This window comes from Echiichthys vipera (genome assembly GCF_963691815.1).
Source record: "Echiichthys vipera genome assembly, chromosome: 17".
In the NCBI taxonomy this organism is placed as follows: Eukaryota; Metazoa; Chordata; class Actinopteri; order Perciformes; family Trachinidae; genus Echiichthys; species Echiichthys vipera.
In genome coordinates, this window is record NC_139842.1 from 16,410,574 (window position 1) to 16,433,758 (window position 23,185).

The following is a 23,185-nucleotide window of genomic DNA, read 5'->3' on the forward strand; positions in this document are numbered from 1 at the left end:
TCATTGTTTAAATTCAAAACCCAGTGTTGCTCGTTATCCCTCTTGGTTTATAGAAGATTATTTTAGATTCATCAGACTTTTGCAAATTAAAACCATCAGTGTGTCCATTGCTCCACATAAAACCAGCAGGGTGCAGACATGAGCTTTGTGTAAAATGTAATCTCTATCAAAATAATATTTCAGAGATTGAGTTTTATAGTGAACTTTATACAGTATGAAACAATTCACAGCGTGATAAGCTCTCGCATACCCGCTGCCAATATAATTCCCATCTCTGCGAACAGTCAAATGAATGAAGAGAAGCCGGTTTCCACGCAACTATTTCACATGAGGAAATCTGACGTTTATAGCGCTACTTGTGCACGGATAGAGGAAAAAGTGGGTGTACACACCAGTTGTGCTGTGTGGCTCTACAGTGCTTCAGCTCAGATGAGCTCACTCAGCCGATGCGCACATCGTAGGAACCTACCAATGTGAGAAGGCGCAAGGACGGAGAGCAGCAGCCCGGTAGTCAGTGGCAAGAGTGGGTGCTTTTGTGCAAAGACTGCGGACTTTCTGCTACACAAAGTAAGAAAATAGACAAAGGGTTCCTCTCTTACTGGAAGATACAATGGATTTTAGCTTCCCTGGATGGATGTGAATTCACTCTTGGATCGCAGACTGGACTGGACTTCGAGATGAGCGGCTGATGATAAGAAGACCACTTTACACACTCAGCTGTTCCCTTTTCTCTTTTGTCTTTCCCCCCTTGTTATAAAATGCCAGGATTTTGTCCATCATACTCTGTCCAATTCAAGCCAGGCTGCTCATTTGGAAGGACGCCAGACCTCCAGCCTCTCAAATCTGCAAGTTCAGTCCAATAAATTGTGACATTGTCTGTCAGCCTTGGAAAAAGAAATCGATACTCAAGAAAAGGGACGCGATATTCTTCCGGAATTTTAACGATCCATTTCTTGCTATCCTTATAAATATGCGATTTGGTTGGATTGGGTTGGTTTGGTCCAGCTTCACGCTGTTTTAGCTGGAGCAGCGCTGATAGTGACTGATTATTGCTGTTGATTTTGTCCATGCAAGACTCGGGGTGGAAACATGTCTGGCCACTTCTTTGAGAGGATCACTGCTATCAGAGATGGCATTTTGGTCCAGCACTTCGGTTTTCACCTCTAAAGTGCCCCGGAAAATCTTATTCATGTTCACCCTCTCCCTCTCTGTCACCTACTTGTTCTATAGCTTGATGAGCTGCTACAACTCGCTGCAGTTCCCTCTGCAAGAGAACTACGCGTATCAAGGGAGGCTGGTGACGGAGGAGACAACTTTTGTGACATTGAGGGAAAAACTTTACTCCACTTCCCAGGGCTTTACTGAATTCACCGGGGCCGAGGGAACCACCGCGGTTTCCACCGAGAAGGATCATGTTGAGGCCGAACAAAGGACAGTGGAGTGGATTAAGACTCAGGCGTCTCCAACTAAATCGGCGGCGGCGTATCTCACCACCGCGCTGGAGAGGGAGCACCAGGAATTCAGCACCACAGACAGCGAACTCAGGGTGAACTGCACCATGGATTATGGAGAGAAGAAACTTCCCCAAGCCATCATCATCGGGGTGAAGAAAGGTGGGACCAGAGCCCTGCTCGAGGCTCTCAGGGTGCATCCGGACGTCAGAGCTGTTGGAAATGAGCCACATTTCTTTGACAGGAACTACGAGAAGGGGCTGGACTGGTACCGGTAAGTTATTTCAGTCAGCCTGTGTTTTTTCCCAAATTATTACAAATGATACATACTTAAAACTCCTGTTTACCATTTTCCCAAAAAAATGCCTTGTGTGTTTATTGCTTTCTACATAGTCACTGGTCTTCATTATTTACTTGGAGGTAAGGAAATACATTTTCAAGAGACTGAGATAGGTAATCAATCACAATGAATACTGCCCACATGTTCGTTAAACTTAATGCATTGTTGCGTGACAATTCAAACGTTTCAATCTCTGTTCTTCCAGCTCTGATAAAAAGAAAAAAAAATCACTTTTTTGTTCACTGTGGATTATGTGTGGTGAATTTTATCACTCCAATTCGAAAAACTCTGCAACTTTATTTTTATTTAGTATATTGTGATTTGTTGAAATTGGTAAAACTCTCAAATGGTCCTTTAAGACACTGTCATTGTATCGGAATGAACGGAGTTCTATAATATGTCTGAAAAGAGTTGTTCAGTTTCTACCTTGATAATTAACCTTTAGGTGTATTCTTCTTATTATTATGTGCTGAACATACATGAAGTTAGCTTAAGTTTAGACCTTTCACACAAATAGGGGCATGCACTGAGGAGTGTCATGTTGTTTAGTCTGTGAACCAAAATCACATTTTGTTTTACATGTTACATGGGTATTTTGAACAGAGCCATTTTGTTTTTCTGATTCACTTGTCCACATGTGAATGAATGAAATACACAGTGATGACAATCATATGATTGATGAAAAATAGTCTAAACATAGGGATAAAACAGAGGGGATTAGTTATTTGATAGGAGTACATTATGTGATATGCATGGGACTGTATATCATATAATGATTTAGATGGAGGTATTTATAGGAGAGGTAATAAAGGGTAAATTTTCTTCCGCGCTGGCATTTATTTTGATTGTACAACTCCACCAGTATTGCCATTAATTACCAGACCAAATTGCAAATCATATAACATGTAATAAGTGCTGTAGTTTCTGAAACACACTCTTTGCTGTCCAGCTGGTATTGAAAGGAATTTGTTTACACCACCTTTCATGTGTGTGACATTCACTTTGAGTGTAGGTTTATTAGCCAGGGAAGAACCTGTTTATCACCGTGTTTATGGGAGGAAAAAAATCAATTTGAGGGTTCATTCATGGTCAGTTGGTCATGGCTCAGTCAGGCATTGCTCTCATATAATGATGTTTGACCAAGGGGATTTCAAGATGTTTCTAATGGACCCAATGAGCTGATGAGAATGACACGGACTCAGAGTCCCCTCTGTTTCTCCGTAGGTGTATTACACTGGTGTTTGGGTTGCGAAGCATCTGCTTTCATCTTGCTGCAGAGACATGGGAGCTCTCGGCTGTTCATTTAGCCTGTGTTAATGCAAGCTGTTTCATTACGCTCACGGTGAAAGGCTCATTAGACAGGAAGATGACGTGCTTACATAAATAATAATAAGTGTGCTTGTGTATTTTAGGGCCTCTGAGCCAAAAAAAACCCTAAAGGAGCCTTGATTGCCATTGTCCTGTGTAGACCGTTCCCTTCAGAATGATGCATTCAGGAGGGAAATAAATACACATTGACTGTTGTCAAAGTTGATGGTTAATTGAAAACAATCACACGCTGAGACACTTTTTCAGATACCAGACACTGATATAAAAATTCATTCAGACCACGTTTGTTTGTTTTCTTCTAAATGATGCATTATACTGCATCTCTCTTCTCTGTCTGTGATGCTCGGGATAATGTGGACTTAATGGAAGTGAAATTATGATCAGTTACAGATGTTTGCAACCATTTGACACTGTTGTAGTTGAATGAGACCAGTAATCTCATAAAATGTGATTCATAAATTTGGGCCTGTCGCAGTAACACCTGCTCCACATTTTGATGGATATGATAGACTATAGGAAATGCGACCCAAAGGCATCTTGTAAGCTCTTGCATGTACTCAAATGCTCGTTCAGTTGGTTCTCAACACAGTGATCCAATAATGTTTCTGTTTTATTGCACTGGAAGCTTTGCTTTGCTGGCTGGTGATTTTGATCCTTTCACGCATTCAGGTTTAGTGAAAGATTGTATGTTTGTTCTGTTTTGCGTGCGTTTAGGGGTTATTCATTTCAGTTATGTTCTTACTTTGTTAATGCACTTTCCTCAGTGCAAGTGAAAGTGAAATGAAGGAAAATTCCATTGAGTTTTGTGTTGCAAAATAAAGGATAAAGGAAATATACAGTGATTCCTGTGTGGAACCTTTATAGAAGCCCATATAGAAAATATTGATTGGCTCACTGGAGATAGGTTTAGCCCACTTGAATAAGACTGTAAAAAGGTAAACAGACTTTAAACATATCTCCATGCCAATTTTCAGATCAATCTTGAACATTTAGTTAAGTTGCCACCTCCTTGTCCAGGAGAAGCCTATAGTACATGCTTTTAGTGTTACTTTTCTATAGGTAAAGAATCTTCCAAGGATGTTGTGATTATCTTAGCAAATGTCTGATATGGTGAAACTTCAGTGACAACAGCCAGAAGAAAAAGAGGAAATGTGTGCTCTTTTATGTAGGCTGCAGCACCCGCCCCCTCCTATTCCACAGTCACTGTGTTGGGAGGGAAAGAAACTTGGCTCTCACTGAAGTAAATACAGGCAGCAACTTGCCAATTTAGAATTTAAAGGCGGTACGTTTGTTATATAGAGGAGTGATGCTAATAATAATAATAATTATTATATATATATATATATACATATATATATATATTGAACATATGCTTAAGTCCTATTTTCTTCAAGAATAGCACAATATTGTTTTTACAGTCTTGAGGTAGTCCAAAGTAGAAAAGGAAAGGACAGCAAAATGAGCAAAAAGTAAGCATAAAATACGAAATACTGTAGGCAATACATCATATGCTGAATATTAGAGTAAACTTTGAAAGTAACTGAATTCCTGAAGAGAAGGCGGGAGGAAAATAATGCCATCAGACCTTTTGTATTTTCTTATTTGTAGAATTTGGTTTGGAGTTTAAATCTCAGAGTGAAGGCTTCTGAATGTGGCAGACAGAAATGTTAGCTTTCTGCAAAGACTTTCACATTCATGAAAATGTCTGCAAAATTCCAGCACACATCTAATATTCTCATCAGGATTCGAAGTTTAGTGAGGGTCTGGTATGAGCCTCCATGGACGGGCCCAGATTGGTGATTGGTGCCGCTTTCCTGTTTTTAGCACTCTTGGACAGTTTCTCCAGTGCGTTTTGGGCTTACTTGAACAAGCAATTAGCAATGTAGTGCCATCATTACCATTCACAGAGGACTTTCATCAGCCAATTGGCGCTTCAAATTTTGCATCTATTTCTGAGTAAAGAGGATGAGCCACCACCGCAAGGATTTAACGTATCTTTTCTTTTGAGCGTGCCCCAACCTGGTGCAAAGGCCCATCCTGAAATAGGAAACGCTGGGTGTATGATGACAAACAAATGTTACTCCAGCTCTGTGCCAGCATCCATATACTATAGTGGAAAGATAATGTGCCTCATAAATTCTGCTAAAAAATGTCATTGATTGTCAATCTTACATGGCGATCTACTGTATGTGTGCTGTGGTTGAGCATTCTCAGCAGGATTTCACACTAGTTAGGGAGCCGCCTAATGAGGGCTTATTAGTGAGGTTGACTACTTGTTGTTGGGTTTTTTTTTTTATAGATTTTACAAATGCCAAACAAATACATTAGGACTGACAAATAGGGTTTGAAAGGATCAATTGCCAGAGCAAGAAGCTAGAAAGAACAAAAACTAATAATACAAATGTTGACCTGCTGTCTGAAAAAGTATTTGAGACAGGTAGAAAAACATGGCATGATCAATGACAATGCAATGTAGTTGTTGACAGTGCAGTTATTTATCTGATTGCATTACATAATAGAAAAATACACATTTAACGTCTGAGTTAACAGGCAGATTAACAGTGTAAGTATCACTCTACCACATTGTTATAAATAACACCATTTTGAAAAGTGTCAGATTGTCCGATTTGATTAATTCCAGTTGAAAAGTGTGTGTGACCAGATCAAATAATTCAGCAGGAGGAATGAGGGTTTTCATCTATTCAGGCCCGATGGAATTATTCTCTGCATTGGTGTGTGAACTGGACAGTCAGCAAAGTGGGAGCAGTTATATCTTTGCACAAGGAAGAATAGCTTTCTTTGCACTCAAAGAGCCTGCTCTAGAGCAATTGTGCTGAGAAATATGCAGTGTAATAATGGAAGTATGTAATAAATATGTAATTGAGTAATTTGGGATGTTGAAGCATGAATGTGGGCTAAAACAGCTGCAATTTATGACCAAAAGCTGCTATGCCTTGGTACCATAACATTGGGCATTTGCAGTATCTATACCTGCCAGGAGTACAAAAGTTGAACTGGTACCTATCAAAAAATCAATATAAGAGTCGGAGACACAGCTACATTGATACAGAACCACAGATCTGAACAAAATTATGTGTGAAATGTATCAAAAGTCTGTGAAACAGATCAGAAAAGTTCAAGTAACTCTGTCTCTGTACCAGTGTGCCTCTGGTCTGTGTTAGTGTATGCACCCCACCGATCTCAGACTCCACGACAACACTGGCTGAGATCGCAGGAACTGTTATGCACAATGTGCAACAATAACGTAAAATATACTCACTAATTTAAAAGTTGGCACAACACCGAATAATAGGACGTCAATAAAACAAATGACCTGATAGAATCACCTTTGAATCACAATGAAATTTATCCGTAGTGTTGGCCAGCTCGCTCATTTCCACATCAATCCTTCTGAGAGGAACAATAAACAATGTTCTTCAACAAGCCTTTTTAAATTAACTAAAGAGTTAATACAATCCACTAAATTTTGTTTAAACGCAATCGACTGAAATGACTGGTCCATCCATTAAATCTGTGTTTATGAACATGTTTATAGTTTTACACTCACTTTCTGTCCCACAATAATTGTCATAAAAGTTATGAATCACTTACCTCGTAAAATGTAGAAGTATAAGACTAAACAGGATATAAAAGTGATTTATTTACTGTACTTCATCAAATAACTGCCATTAAGAGCATATGAGGTAACAGCAGTGAGGGGAACAGAAAGTCATGTGTGTTAAACATCTGTAACAGGACTGTAGATCCTGCATAACAAACCACAAATGGCTATCTTGAATAACTTATTGCTCTGTAAACATGCTGCTACAGCTGCCACCTTTTGTGTTTCACCACAGACTCTATGGTTTTGATCCAATGTAAAATGATTTATAGCAAAGCTAAAACAGTTTGTGGGGTGAATAAATCATTTATCAAAATCATAGCCCCACAGTCAGGACGCAGACAAAAATTAGGGCATTTTTTAAGGAGAAAAACACGAAGCAACAGCGGGTTATAATCCAAACAACTTAAGTTGGAAGTAGACTTTCATTGCACTGCACAAAGTCCTGAACCTGATTTACCAGCATTAAAATAATGAAGATTCTTTCAGTAACTTGAAATTTAGTCTCCTCTGCAAAGTATTTATACATAAGTTAAATCAGGTAACTGTGAGCCAGAACCAAAGTTTTACAGAGGTTTGCAGGCTCTAATATCTCTGTTTTATTAAAATGACACTTTAACCCCCTATGCAATAAAAGCTGAGGGGATGTGCCTATAAATCTTTAGAGCGGTGTTCCTGTGCTGAAAAAAGAGTCAGCAGTAGCTTCTAGCTCCATGGTGATTAGTCCCAGTAGATATTGTTTTCATTCGAACATACTCCAAAACTACTTTACTTTTGTTGCTAATGTTTTTCAGTTGTCTTTTCTTGATAATTTATGAGAGATTGGCCTTTTAGAAAGCATGTCACTGAAAAATCTTTGCCATTTCCAAGGACTTTTCTCATTGTAGGAGTTGTAATGTGCTCAAATCAATAGATCCTACACAGGAATTTTTTTACCTCAGCCAAGGTCATAAATGAAAAAAATTCAGTCTCAAAGAAATGGATCCTTTCTTTTCACTGTGAAAAAAAATTAACATCACTTTTTTTAAACATTACAGTCTATTCATGCAGGTTGTGTCAGTGTATATCGTGCGATTTAGCTGCTGGGACTTTTCAGAACAGTGTGTACTGCAGCACAGGCCTTAGTATACCTGCAACCTTTGGTTGTAAGAAATGACCCGGCGACAGGAGGTGTGTAATGGAGACATGGAGCCACTGCCGAGCAGAAAGTCTAAATCCAGCGTTTATCCCTTGTTTAGCCCTGCTTTCCTTCTCTCAGCAGCACCAAGGGCAGCTTAGCCCCTGACTCTTGCCACCTGACTGGGAGCCTGTGACTCCACTCAGTGGGGAGATGGGAAAGAGCAAGGTGGGCCAGATCCCCGGGTAGGCAGGATGCCATCCCTTCCAGCTGGGCCTGTGTGCTGCTGCAGTGCCCCCCTGTCCCACGCCTTCCCAACATGGCAGAATCTGCCTACGCCTGATAAGACGGCGCCAAGACTCACAAGGACGCACCTCTGAGTGCTCCGATGCCAGTGCTGCAGTTCTGGAATTAAACTTTTTAATTAGCAGCATACCCCTACACTGTCAAGAGAGTGGACTGCTTCAGTACAGTCACATTGCCCACCCTCCTTCCACTTGATTAAACTCCCAAACATCATGGAGCTTTGAGGTTCCAGTTACCACAGGAGTAATCATGTTTATTTCTTGTTTGAGGATCTCTTTAGATGCAGCATAACATAGGGAAGTTACTCATAATATCCTACAGCAGCAAAAAGCAGCCTGCTCTACCTCACACGGAACCACAGAGATCAGTGTACTAAACAGTAAAGTCTATTCCATGGCATTCCTTTTCACGCTGTTGAATCAAAACGATGATGAAGTCATCTTCTCTATAAGCAAAGAAATGAATTCTTATTATAGAATACTCAGTGATTATCAAACAGGCAGCTGATTGAGAAGGTTAATGGTGGAGTACCAGTGAGCGTGTGCAATCTTAAAGGTAAAACTGCATATCTACATATTTCACACTTGACGTAATTCTCATTAATTGGTCTCTCGTTTGGAAATGTGTTGTTTGCATCGGCTTACGTGAATCATTAATGGTATCTACCGCATGTATGGTCTACTTGTATGTATTTATTCAGTGGAAATCAGTTCAATATTGTTTATGTGCAGGGACACGTTGGTGCCTTAGGCCAGGAATCCACTCGAACCCCTTTGGGGATTAATCTTTTCATTATAATATTTTATAACAATTATGCTAATTTTTGAATATCTTTTTCTTAATGCAAGCGGCATGCCATCAGCATGTAGTCTTTCATATAGTATATTTACATGCACACTAGTCCCTTGTATGTCTTATCCTGGTTTCAATCATATTTGGGATATTGTATGGTATGTAAGAAACCTGGTTATTAATATCCCTATGTGATTTAATATGATAAACATTATGCTGGCTTCTGTGCAGGGGTGTGTTTGACTGTTCAACATCAAAACAGTCTCCGTAATCCCTGTGCAGACTTGTTCTTATGAATGTCCGCCACATTTTACGTTCCAATATTTATATGAATTCTATTTCTGACAGTTTTTGTTCAACACTTTGGGTATACATTAAGCAATATTTCAAAATGTAAGGAAAAAGAAGACAGGATCAGGGGTCGCATTTATAAAATAGTGCGTAGCATCCATACTATAAGTGTAAGTGCCAACTAAAGCCAAAAATTGGCGATCCCCCCACCCCTCCACCTGTAAATGACTCAGCCTTGAATCCCGCCTTCTACACACCCACATTTAACCATAAAATTATCAACGCAAAGCACCACATGAATAGTAATGCATAGTAATTAGCCTGATGATCATTGGTTCTCTACAGTGATTCATGGAGGAAGACCAAGGATTGTGTGACAGAAATCGAGTTGCTTGTGGAGAGGTTATCAGAGAGCACATACCGTAGTTTGGTGGCCCCAGCAGCAGAGTCACAAACAAAAGAAAATGCATCAATTTCAACGTGTTGCTGCTGTTGTTACTGCGGCAAATGCATTATACTTTACCTGGTATTAACCTCCTCGCCATCTGTGTCTGTATGTCTGTACGCACGGGTCGCATTCTTCTGTCAAGTTTCTTGTCATACATCAGAACTTTGCGTGGGGAATCGCATACATCTCTTTAAGCACTGTCTTGTGCGTGCACAGTGTTTATGAATGCGACTACAGATATGCAAATTCGATATAAAAGCTACTGCCTGAATCGAGTTAGCTTAGTTTAGTACAAACACTGGAAACTGGAGGAAAAAAATGACATACATCTTTATTCAGCCTTTTGCTGTATGAACTGTATGTACTTTTCCAAATTACCTAAATATGTCATTCAGGTGAGAAAATACAGGGTTGCACCGTAATTATTTTCCAGTTAAATTCCATTTTCTATAGATATATACTAGCACACACTTTATATAAAGGAATCAAATCATTAGGTTTTGAATTAATTAAATCTCAGGTGAAAATGCCCCTTTTTGTAATACACTGGATTTGAATTTCGACATAACAAGTGCACCCCCGAAGCGGCAAGTATTTAAGCACAACTAATTAATACAACCGTTACAAGACTGTTCTCGAAATTTCACATTTTCTGCTGCGAATATCCTAACACTGTACAGAGCACAGTGCTGAATTACCTTTCAGGAGGTTTTTCCTTTCAGTGGTTTTATTTTGTCTGAATAAACACATTCATTTTTCCATTCCCTTCCAGGATAACAGATTGGTTTGATCTTATTGTAGTGATCTGTATTGTAACATGGGAATTATGGAAGAAGTAATATGGCACCATCCTTTTTGCATATGAAGAGAAAAAAAAAACCTCTTGAGAAGTTAATGGGTATAGCCAATTTCATCCTGCCTTTGGTCCTGTTCAGAATTCACGTGCATTCCTCATCTCTCACACACACATTCATCTGTTTCTCCTGCCGTGCTGTAGCTACACTCTGATGCTTTCAAGTGGAAGTCTATTTTACTTATGGTTAGAATTTAATTCACCATTTTTCCTCCTTCCATTTCTACGAAGTGGCCGTGGGTTATGGTTCACCATCAAGGCTCATATCCACTTTATTTTTGTGTCCATCAAAAGGGCCGGATAACATTAACCTTCTCCTCCTTTGTTGCAGAAAAAGGAGGGAGGACTTGTGTTTTTGTTTTATGACATGGATAGATTGTCTCAAAATGAAAGACATAGCTTCATCTGTTTAATTATTTATTTAGGACCCAAAATAAAGTAATGCATAATCTGAAGTCATTTTATGCTCAAACAGATTCATCTCTCCCGATAGATTATTTACATGCAATAGAATTGCCAGGATGTGCTTCTAGTCTAGAGGAACAATGATTCTGTTCAGTAGAATGCTGGTTTACAGACGTCTTTAAATCTCTGCAAATAAGACTACCTTGGGACAAATACGTGTGTCAATCACACTTGTCAAGATTCCAATTTTCCTTCCACATCTCCTGGAGCACTTGCGCTGCTCATGCTCCTTATTGGCTGCGAGGGATGTGGTCTCATGACACAAGCTGATGCATTTGTTCAGTCAAAGGGAAAACCCTGACAGGAATGGTCATGGAGCCAAGATACAGGGACTGCTGGGAGTGTGTTTCAAATGTGAGCCCATGAGCTGATAGGTGCCTCTGTAGTGTGTTATGCTGAGGGATTGAGAGGAATGAAAATGTTGGCTTCTCCCGCTAGTATAGGCTGCATTATCATATGACCATTATGCAGCAGATATATGCACGTATGCAGCATATACCCCCCCCCCCCCCCCAACAAGAAAGCATTGGCCATTTTGAGAAAGCACAGACATTACCCTCCAATACTGGTTGCTTAACATAGATGCCCTTTTCTGCTCATTTTCAGGATTCTCACTAATTATTTTTTTTTAATGATTTAATACAATTAGAAGTCAGGAGAATTTATAGAGGTGATCTTTGGGGCCAAATGCATGTCATGCTCTTTGTAGCACCTACAGTTCACCAATAACCTGACGGACTCAATTCAATTATGGTTGTGATGTGTTGAGACTCTGGAGGTGTGAGCTAATTCCTCTGTTTACACCCCTGAGTCACTGTCACAAACAAAGACAAACACATTCATTGGCTTCCAGGATCTTGTTTACTGTGATTGTCCCATCTCCTTTGAAGCTTCTCATTGCTTTATGTTGTTTACTTATTCATGCTCTTTCTTTCCCTCAAATCACCATGGGGTATTCCTTTTGAATAATTTTAGCACTGTGTGAAACAATGTATGAGCTGAGTATTAGATGTGTAAACTGCACTCAACACACTTTGAACATACAGTAGAGACGCAGCCACGGATTTACAGCTACGATCAGTAAAATTCTGATTTTAGAACTAAAATAAATGAAAAATATTGTCAATGCCTCAGCCACCAGCACCAGTATGTTGGAATTCATTAATACAAGCTGTGGCATTTGGCCAAACTCCCCTGAGACTTGGATTAAGACAATGGAATGCAAAATTACGCTTTTAGGGATTATGCTAATTGCTAATGGCTGTATCAGAAAGTCATTGTTTTTCCCGGACAATTTGGATTATTGACATTAGAGATTTACAAGAGAGTTGACGTGTTCTGCCTTACTAATAAGACGGTTACCTGCTGTCAAGCATGAAGCCAACTCTCCCCTTGCGGGGCCTTTGATATGCATGATATTTTTCTCTGCACATAATGCACCACACATAACATCTGCACTGAATAGTGATTCGGACAAAGAGAAAAAAAAAGACTTTTAGTTGAAATAGTGCTCATAACACAGTGTCCTGTGCTGCCCTAGGGCTACTGCAGAGTTTAGTTCACCTTCACAGCCTCTTTTCATTCTGCTATTGTAAAAACAACATTCATAATCCACATTTGCCAAAGAAGCATTAATTAAAATACATAACCTACACTGCTGCAGTATGTTTTTAAGTAACAGGAGTGTAATAAACAGTTTCAAAAATCAAACCAAATCTTTTGAATCATATTAAACATTGATTATATTTTCCTAGCACCAAATGGACACATTTTACTTCAGCAATCCAACCTCTTCTTCTAAGTGTAAATATATAGTATTCTCCTGAAAAATACAAAATACCTCTCAAGTGTGTGGTGGTGTCTGTATCTGCAGAGACCCTGCCCTCTGCCTGGATTTTGTGTTTACTTCTTATTTCGAGGTGGATAGGGCACGGCCCATATGGATGTTTAACCCCAAGCCAATAACAGCGAGCAGGGTGAGCAGCCCTCTGATTCCCAACCGCCACTTTGTGATGCACAAGCAGTGTGTCCGTTTTACCAACACGACACGACACGACACACACACACACACACACACACACAATGAAGTTCTGCATTCACTCATAATCCGACAATGTACCTAGTTTTTCCTAGGTACATTGTCGGATAGTCCTCACCTTCTAGCAGGACTCTGAAGGTGTGTGTGTGTGTGTGTTTGTGTGTGTGTGTGTGTGTGTGTGTGTGTGTGCGTGTGTATTTGTGCTTTGGAGCTCGCTATCTTCGCTCACTTGACCGTTGCTGCACTCTCTCGCTCTTCCTCAGCCAATTGTAAATGCAAATTGTGCAGCAAATACATACAAAGTCAATGCAAAGAAGCAAATTGACACAAATCTGCAGCCGGTGATTCAAATGGCATCGAAATAGTATTTCAACGATAGCAAGAAATGTGTATGACACCGTTGCGAAATCAATGTTAGATCCTCCTGATGTCCTGACGACAATGAAATGAGACAATAAAATAAACAAATTATTGTACCCATCTGTGGGTACCCAGAGCTCTATAGTACTTTTTTTTTTTTTTTTTTTTACAGAGACTGGATGAAAAGGAAAATTTCTTTGAAAACTAAAGCTAGGATGTTGGACTGTCTCAGTGCTATTTCACAAAACCTAGGTAGTGGATTAAGCCTGGATTTTCCAGTTATCCTGAGGATTTCATGGAGATTTATTCTGTGCAGCAGAACAACAGCCAGGCTTTATTAATCCTGGAACCTTCTCTTATCAGTCAGCAGTCACTGCGAAAACCACTGTTTGTTTTTTTAAAGTTATTCCATTATCTTACTTTACCTGATTTTTATTCGCTAGGTAGGCTACATTTTGCCATTCTGTTATTATGTTACGTTGTGATCATTATCATTTTCAAAAGCATTCATATGATAGTCATTGTTACTGTTTATTATGTTTATGAATACTTCTATTCATATTGTTATTGTAGGTGTTGTATGTTTAATGAATACATTATTGCTAAGATGATCAGAAATGGCTGATAAAGGGGTTTTCAATAGAACTTAACAGAATTCAATAGAAATATATAAACTATCTCTACAGTATACCGATATACAAACACACATTTTTCTTTAAAACACACATTAAGACACTGGTCAGAGACCAAGACAATGTTAAATTTTGTTAGTTAATTGCTTTTTGTATATATGCTTTAATGGTAAATGATCATGTAGGGCTATGCTGCTCTTCCAAGTGCATGTGTATTTTCACCTATCTCAACGAACAGTTCTGGAGCTACTGGAACAGGTTCAGTCCAGGCCTTGTGATCTACTGGTATGGTTTCATAGGAGAGTTGGACTGCCAGAGAGACAGAGGTATACTGCTCAAAGACTGCTTCCCTACAGACATTGTCACCCTGTGCCATGCCGCCCAGCAGGCCTGAATGCCACAAGAACCAGAATGAAAGAATGAGAAAAGCAAAAAAAGAAAGAAAAAAGAAACCTAATAAGCACACAATTTGTGGTTATTAGGTTTCATAATTGTACAATCCTCCCAGATTACAGTCCCAGTTCACTGGACCTATAACTATAGTGTACTGTACAGTCATAAAACAACAGGGGGGGGATACCTCAATGTTTTTTTTTTTTACCTTTTATTAGCTAGGATCAAGTGTCTGCTGGTAACATGGGAGAGAAACAAAGTAATTGATTAATACATTACAATCATGCTCACAATGTGCACATTTTCCCTTGATTCTCTTTGTAGTTTTTGATTGATTTGAAATGCAATTTCCTTAATGTCAGTGCTCTTTCCATATATATGAGGAAGCAAAGCATATAAATACGTAGACACCTTTTCTTTGCATAAAATTATTTGAATTTGTACACCAGACATGAACAGTCCCCTGTTGACTTAATATTAATCAGTTATGTCTGTTTTTTGTATGTTTGTAAGCTAGGATTTCTGGATGCATTCAACTGAATTTATGTTATTTAATTGTATAAGAATCTGAGCCATGTGAAAAAGCTTATGCCAAAAACACATCTATAGCTATAGCACCTATGAAGTAGCTTTACCAAACTCAAGATTATATTAATTTATGTCAGAAGAGGATACTTATATTTTTACTTTAAAGACAAATCACTATAGAAAAACATTCAGCACTTCATCATGTCTTTTATTTCAGCAGTCTGACAGGTACAACACTGTAAAGTATACCAGTCTACTTTCAGACTGTTGCAGGATTAGGATCTTTGACTTTTCCTTAAGGTATGTGAGCTGCGCTTGGTTATTCATTCCATGCATTTTAAGTATGCCCATCTCCCAATAGTTGCTCTTTACTCTCCTCGACCTCTAGTTTGTTTCATGTCTACAAGACAGGAGGATGCAGAATCCTAAGTATGAATTGATTTTTGAATGAGCATACATTTACTTTTAAACACCCACAGAAAACACTGGGGCTGTGCCATGCAGAAAACACAGACTGTCTTAATTGATTGTGGTAATGAACAAGGACATGCTTTTTGTCTTTTGATTCAAGGTCATTCTGCCATCACAGTCTTAAGCTATGCCCTCTGGTCTTTATAAAAGGACCAACTCACCATGAAAGTGTATCTGGGCCGGGGTGAGAAGGTAGCTACTGTAACTAATGGGTTTATTTAATTCAATTTATTGCTTCAGCCGCTGTATCATATGAGACATGCTGGTCACTGTAAGATTGAGGTTTCTTCATGAAAGAAAGCGAGATTAACCCCCTTTTCAAAAGGGCAGAATACACCCTTATGTCATGCTGGGTTTACATGCCTATAGCTGGATGTATAAATCTGCAGAACTAAATGAATATAGGTTTGTGGTGAAATGGGGCTCTCAAGCTTATTTCGTACAAGCCTTCTAATCAGCCTCACGCTGGGGCTGTGCTCGCCAGGCTGGAGATCTGTAATAAATTAGGGCTTTGTCAACATGCCCACTGTTGGGTGGGGGAACCAGTGTCTTTTGATTTCAATGTGTCAGCCGAAAGGCACCGTGGCATATTTGCCCTGGCAAATGTTTAATATTCAGTATATCTTTATCATCTATCATGTATTTGTATGGATTGAGGGTTGCATTGTGTTTTCACCCTCAGTATATTGTAATAATTAATTAATCCACAATACTATTATGTTGGTGTCGGTCCATATCTGCCTCTTAACACACTGTCACCAATAAACATTTTCCAAATGTCTGATGCAATCTGTAGAATGAAAATGAAGCTCCAGACGGTGTTGTATTAGCTCAGAGAAAATTACATTCTCTTAAATTTATTTTGTAATACACCTACATTTTACAGGAATAAACATGTACGCTCTGCACATTGGGGAAAGTCAACAAAGGCTTCAGGGTTTAGAAAATTAATGTGCCATGATAATTAGTTAAGCAACGGTGCAATGCCAGACGAAGGAATTTTACACCTAGGGTTAATGTATAGTGTAATTTACCTTGGATTTAATGTGCATATGTTTTTCTATGTTTTTTAAATGGTCCCGGTGCTGTATTGTCACATTTTAGCAGATGGATTGTCACATACTGACACAATGCCAGCTAGTTATTTAAAAACATCTCTATTCGTCAGGATATTTCAGTCCATGTCTTAGATGTTTGTGTGATGTAAAGTATGGCAACGTTTTTAAGATGTTTATACTTGTTACAAATACTACTTCCATACTTTTCTTGTATGTGGTTTGAAGATTGTATGCTTTTGGTAACTACTGGAGGAATGTTGAGTTACACATTTTCAAGTATCACCAGTGCATTAAAGATGAGTATTCCTCAGAAAAAACTCAAGCTATAAAGATATGGTATTTTAAACCACCTTAACAGCAAACACCTTGTTACTAGATTCAATGCACTGCTTTTATTATTTCTGTACAGCCATTCACTACTCTGGTCTTGAGGACACAGATCACTGCTTCCCTCCATCCTGCCAGGTAGTTGATTGCAGGTAATTGCCTTCACCTGGCGTCCCAGGTGTAAGCCACATTCTGATTACATGTTCAGAGTGAAAACCAGCAGGCCTTTAGGTCCAGAGGGCTTGGATTGAGAACTACAGCCTTGAACACTAATCTACTTCCAAACCCTTTTACTGTAAGTGCTTTCTAGCAATTAAACAAATGTTTTCTTTTAAAGAAAGTTAATTTAGTATCACATTTCATCATAAATGCAGCCAGAACAATGTCAACAAAATTTACTCTAGTTCACAGATGAATGTGTAGGTGTTCTGGCAAAAGATCCTGACTTATGAAACAGTGGGTTGCACATGCACTTTATCTGAGGGGTTATGCCCCCTGCCCTGTATAAGTGCTAACCCACAGAGTCAAACATAGCTCCTTTTCTCCATGACTCGTTTAGTTTTTGTTTCCAGGGTTATTTTCTGTGACTTGTGATAGCTCAAAATCTGAAAAGCATTACTGTGTCCACCGCACATTCTGTCAATGATTGAAAGGCAAATAAATTATGCTGTGAAAATTACCTAACTACGCAGGCACCCATTGTTTTTACACAATTAAAAAATATGAGCATGCAAAATAGGAAAAGACATCCTACCGCCAACTGTATGTGGTAGAATAACTGTGGCTGGAGGAGGTTGGGGGAATAAGAAGCATTCTTTTAACAGAAGTGAAGAAATTGCTGGGTTCCTATTGTGGAAAACGTATAAAAAGGAACTATATTTTTAGCATGTACAATTTTCTCTATTATTCCAGCAAAGTTGATTGAAGATCTATGAATGCTGAACACAGCACACACTTTTCTAAAGTCAGTGACTATTGTGCACTACAAACTGAGATTTTGTATCTTTAGTGCTCAATGTCTCAATGTCAAAGATATAAAATAATACATGCTTATGATGAAGCCTTTCTATTCCCAGTTTTTCATTCAAAAATAGGGCTAACAAGGTTTTGGGTAAGATTTTGGTCCGTTTGGTACAACCACTGTGATAGATTGCCATGCATTTTTTTTTATTATCACATTTTCCAAGCCTTTATTATACAGGACAGACGGGAAATGGGGTAATAGAGAGGGGGATGCCGCAGCCGCTGCCTCAAGGACCTTCAGCCTCTTTACATGGGGTGACGTCTTGATTGCCAAGCAATTTTTTAGACATTCAGGGTATAGCTATGATCGGGCTAAAACAAAAAAAAATAAATCAGGCCTGACCCTAAATAAACCTACATAGTGTGTCTACGCCAGACCCAAGCCACAACAGCATTGGACACTACTGTGTCTTCATCAGAGTCAAACACAAGGCAAACACATATATAGTCAACCTAAAACATGTGAGCAATCCTCATTAGATGATTGGTTGAACAGATGTATTCTATTGGATGGTGAATCCACAAGTAGGAGTTGAGAGGTAGATCAATTATCCAATGAGGATTGCTGACCTGTTGTGTATATATATTGCCTATTCTTTGTTCTGTTTGACTCTCATGAAGACACAGTAGTATCAAAATGTTAGTATGTCTGCACTGTTAAAAAGCTGAAAATTAATCAGTGCGCTCCAGTACTTTCTTTACCCTTGGAAGTTCCCTGTCCTTGAGCTGAGAGGCACCTGATTTAGCAACATGCAGCTGAAAGATACGCAGGGTCCCCTGTTTCAATGCTGATTATGATGTTAAGCTCGAATCAGCGCTTTGAGAGCAACCTCACGCATTGCTTTTTCACCAACATGGAATGGGTTCTTTCCGGTTCGTGCATGTGATTTTGAACTATCTGTTTCGCCAGATGGCACAAAGGTTCTAAGAGTCCTGAACAGACCCGGGTTCAAGAACGAGAGCGAATTTGGTGGACAACGGGTAACAGAGCTGCTAGCATGGCTGTAGACTCTTAGTCTTGAGAAAACAAATACAGTAGTAGGGATATATACTGAGAACAGTTTGACAAAATAACAATAAAAAAATTATAAGAATGGAAACCCTCTGAAATGAAAGGAAAAAGTTTTCTTATTTATGCAGTTTTATTTTATCTCAAACACCTAAAGGAAAATAAAGGAGTATTGTGTTAAATGATGCCTAACCTTACATTTGACAATGAACAGTTAGTAGTGTTGCTGTTAGTGATACATAATGGTGGACTTCAATGTCGGTTTTGTGTGTATGAGAGAAGCCTCTGGGTGTGATTTCAGCCTCATCTATGCTTGTGTTGTGGTTTGTTTGTTTTGGAGAAGGTTCAATGCCTTAGCTGGCCTCTTTATTACTACATTCCCTAATGTCTTGATTAAATGCACTCTCAGAGGTCAGATATTGTGCTGGCAGCCACAGACCACTTCCTTAACACCATCCCATTAATAATAGCAAATAAATCAGAGCACATTGACTGAATTTCCTCACTTGCATATTGGAGCTATTTGGGATTGCTATGGGGACATCTTTATTGCAGAGAGGAGGTAAATTGCCAAACACTCATCTATTTACACCTCAATCCCAAGTCCAAAACATGTGGACCATGTCCAAATTAATTAAAGGCACTACTCCCTGTGGGATGCTTACATTCGCATTCCATTAGAAACCCCCAGAAGGCCTCAAATGTATTTGTGGTAGATAACATGTAATGTTTTCAGAAAATTATTCTCATGAGAATTTTTGTTTGTTGTCGTTTTAGGTGATTTCATGAAAAAAAGCAAACATACACACCGTATCAAGGCTTTGGTGTGTAGTTTGTAACAAACACTAACATGGTACAAGTGCATCTTTCCTTATTTGTAGCCCAATATGTGTAACCAAATGAAAGACATGCTTAAATTAGTAATTCTCAGAGCAGTACGGTGCCAGACATTTGCCTTCTTAGCAGGCTGTTTTCTGCACATATATATCCGATTTCATTTCATCATTCGATGATACGGATGTGGTCGGATAGAAGAATTACTGTTGTCAGCATGTGTTTATCTTGATTTGGCCCTGTGTAATCATCGGTACCCAGCAAGCACCTTTTGTTTGATGTGCCATCAAAACCCTCATGTGTCTTTTGAGATTCAACTTTGAACAATGCCAAATATCTTCTCTTGTTGCCGGGAACAGTCTGATCATTTAGCACAGATGCAAACTGAAAGAAACACTGTTCTGCTGTATCTTTAAAGGACTGAAATTACTGAAAATGGGCCACCAGACAACCAAATGAGAATTGGCTTAATAACGCAAGATGTTCACCATTTCCCATTGTGAGTGACTCATATTTGGCCAGCAAACTAATGTTTGGACTAGTTCTACTGTAGCTGCGGTTATCAAACCTAACATATCCTCCTAGAAGGGATTTTTCAAAAGATAGAAATTAAGCAAATCTTGAAGCACTGAGGTTTAGATCTACATGTGCAAGTACGAGATAGGTGGGATAATTCAGCTCTACACTGTCAGTGCTGTTAACCTCTCAGCAAGGCATCTGTCTGGGTTTATCCTTTACAGAATTGCCTGAGACTAAACGCATTTTTAAAAAACGCATTTTTAAAAAATGCACAAAGATAAAAAAATCATTCACAGTACACAGGTTCTATTCTTACATCTATATTGTTTGCGTACCATTAATCTTCCACAGTGTTCTACCCTTCACATTTCACATGAAAGCAGAAACTGCCCCAGGCCATTCTCAGGCAACAATGGCTTATACTGTCCATACTGTAACAAAGGAAAGCATATTCCCATAACTGCTCTCCAAGAGTAAAAGATTCAGTCAATAAGAAAAAAAAAATACATAAGACTCCACTGCTAATGGTTTGAGAGATTTCATTATACATAATTACGCTGTTGTGGAAATACATTTTGCCTGGAGTAGAATATTAATTTCAAACGTCTCTTCTGAAGTAATCAAAGATTCTGAATTAATTATATACACGAAGAATGGAATCTTGTTATTGATGATAAACACCAACGTGTGCGCGTGCGTGCGTGCGTGCGTGCGTGCGTGTGCGTGTGCGTGTGTGTGTGTGTGTGTGTGTCGGAAGGATTACATCTTCTATATGGGAAGTCCATAATTCTCTAATGATTCATGATTTTCTCAAAGAAAATCAACATACTGGTCTGCCCGACTGAATAATCAACATCATTAGCCATTCTTTTTTTTCTCCCCTTTCTATTAAAAATGAACAAACCCACTATAGCATCAAAAGTAGGCAGCAGGGAAGGGCCAATGAAATGTGTTGGCGGGGGCGGGCATTCTCTCAGATGTTAAGATGCATATATTATGCAGAAGGCAGTTCTTCCAATATTTATCATTATGTGATATTTTTTATTGCATAGGAGGAAGCAGGCATGTCAAATTTAAATTTCCCAATTACTTGAATCTGTTGTTTAAGTGACAAAAGGAAAGTGTCCAATTATCTGTTTTTCCATTCTTCAATCACAATAATCTCATTACAACCCTGCTGTCATCTCAAGTGGATTCTAAGAATACAACTGGGAGAGTGAGAGGGAATGGATCTTGTGTTTTCACTTCCATACTCAACTAAAATATGCAATGGAGCATTGTTTATCCATCAAACCAGGCCCTGTTCCAGCGATCCACTCACAAAGAAATCCAGAATTAATTGGCAACACCAACGTGAAGACACAACAAACAGACAACTTTCTTCCTCTTTCCATGATGCAAATAATATCCAGTATGGGAAAAGCAGAGCTTGCTCTCTTTTATATCTCATCCCCTTGGTTCTTATGCCAAAACTCAGTTGCTCTGTGGAGTGTTTAACCTCTCGCCCCCGGTTCCCCAAGGCTCTGGCAGGAATATCCTCACTAAAATCAATGCAGTAGTAAGCATCCACAATTGAGAAGGTAAATGAAGGATTGTGAATGACGTTCTGATAATAGGGGTCTGCTGCAGTTCTCCGGCCTCGCTCTGATCTGGGGACAGGAAAGGAATGGGAATGGGGAAGGGGCAGCAGGGGCAGCAGGGCTTACTTGGCAGAAGAACCCATTTGAAGTAGGGGCACACATCCCCCTTCAACCTTTTGCTCTAATAATTAATAGCCCTTTAGTACTCTCTTTAGTGACTTGCTTAAATATATTGCGTGTGACTTACCTGTTTTGAAAGTTACTCTTCAACTACGCTATCAGCAACCCTTATGGAGAGTGCTGTTCATGCTCGAGGGGAAGTGGAGGGGGTAGCTGCTAAGTGGTCCACCTTGGCGGGAGCCGTGTTTACCCATGAGCACTCAACACAGTGACACATGCTTTCACTTTGACTAATAAATCATTAAAGGTCTGATGTGCATCGATGGGAATACAGTGTCAGTTTTGATACTTGATTAGCATTTCTGTCACTTCACCTTACGTTAAACATAACTCCAGCTGTGCAGCTCAATTCACACTGCCCATTACCATTACCATATTACCATTATTTTTTTTAGGCATCAAAACTGCATTGTTAAGTTTAGGGAACAACACTACACGGTTATGTTTAGGAAACGCTCATGGTTTGGGTTAAGAGATGAAACGGTATGAACATTTCCTATCGAGATTATAGTGACCAATTATCAGTATTATCACAGTATTGTTAAAATCTTTTAAAATGTCACCAAGTTTTATATTGAAAACTATCTACAACAAATAACAGGACTGCACATTGGTAAAATGTAAACACTGTTGTACTGTAACTCCAAACTCAAAGTATGTTTTATATCCAAACTTTACTCAGCTCAAGTACTTCATTCAATTCACTTCTGTAAAGTCAGTCTGTAAATTGTCATTAATTAAACTAAATAAAAAAATAAACTGCTGTTCACTGTTTACCACTTAATTTTCCTCTGAGCAAAAACTCTCCATACTGTTGTGTTTAGCTGCATTAGCTCCATTAGCTGTTTGCTCTATTAGCACAAATATCAAGGAAAGATGACCAAATATGTAAATCAACCAGATTGGGGAGGCAAATGCAAATCTGTAATGATCCTGGCATTTATTTATTTATTAATTGATTTGGATCCCCATTAGCCACTACTAAGGAAGCAACTAGCCTAACCTTCCTGGTGTGGTCTGAATGATGTTTGCTCCTTAGCCACACACGACAGACTCTGCTGTCCATTGCCAACCAGCTGCTAGCAGCTAACTAGCTCACCTCCTTTTAGTTTAAATAGGGATTTGTTGTTTACAATATAATGTTAGCATTATCAGGGAAATAATAGGGTCCGCCTCTTGCATGCATCAATAGTGAGCTTACTGCGTTCTTTTGGATTTA

The 23,185-nt window shown here is 39.0% G+C and overlaps 1 protein-coding gene across 1 annotated transcript in view; it reads left to right on the forward strand.

Moving 5' to 3' along the window:
- Positions 1-1,093: 1,093 nt before the first annotated feature.
- Positions 1,094-23,185, forward strand: part of hs3st4 (heparan sulfate (glucosamine) 3-O-sulfotransferase 4) — a gene marked incomplete at its 3' end in the record, with an annotated part of 76,046 nt that continues 53,954 nt past the window's right edge. Inside the window, exon 1 of the mRNA XM_083931432.1 lies at positions 1,094-1,725. Within this exon, the coding sequence (XP_083787558.1) occupies positions 1,130-1,725 (596 nt within the window). The 5' untranslated portion in view covers positions 1,094-1,129. The remainder of the gene's footprint in view (positions 1,726-23,185) is intronic.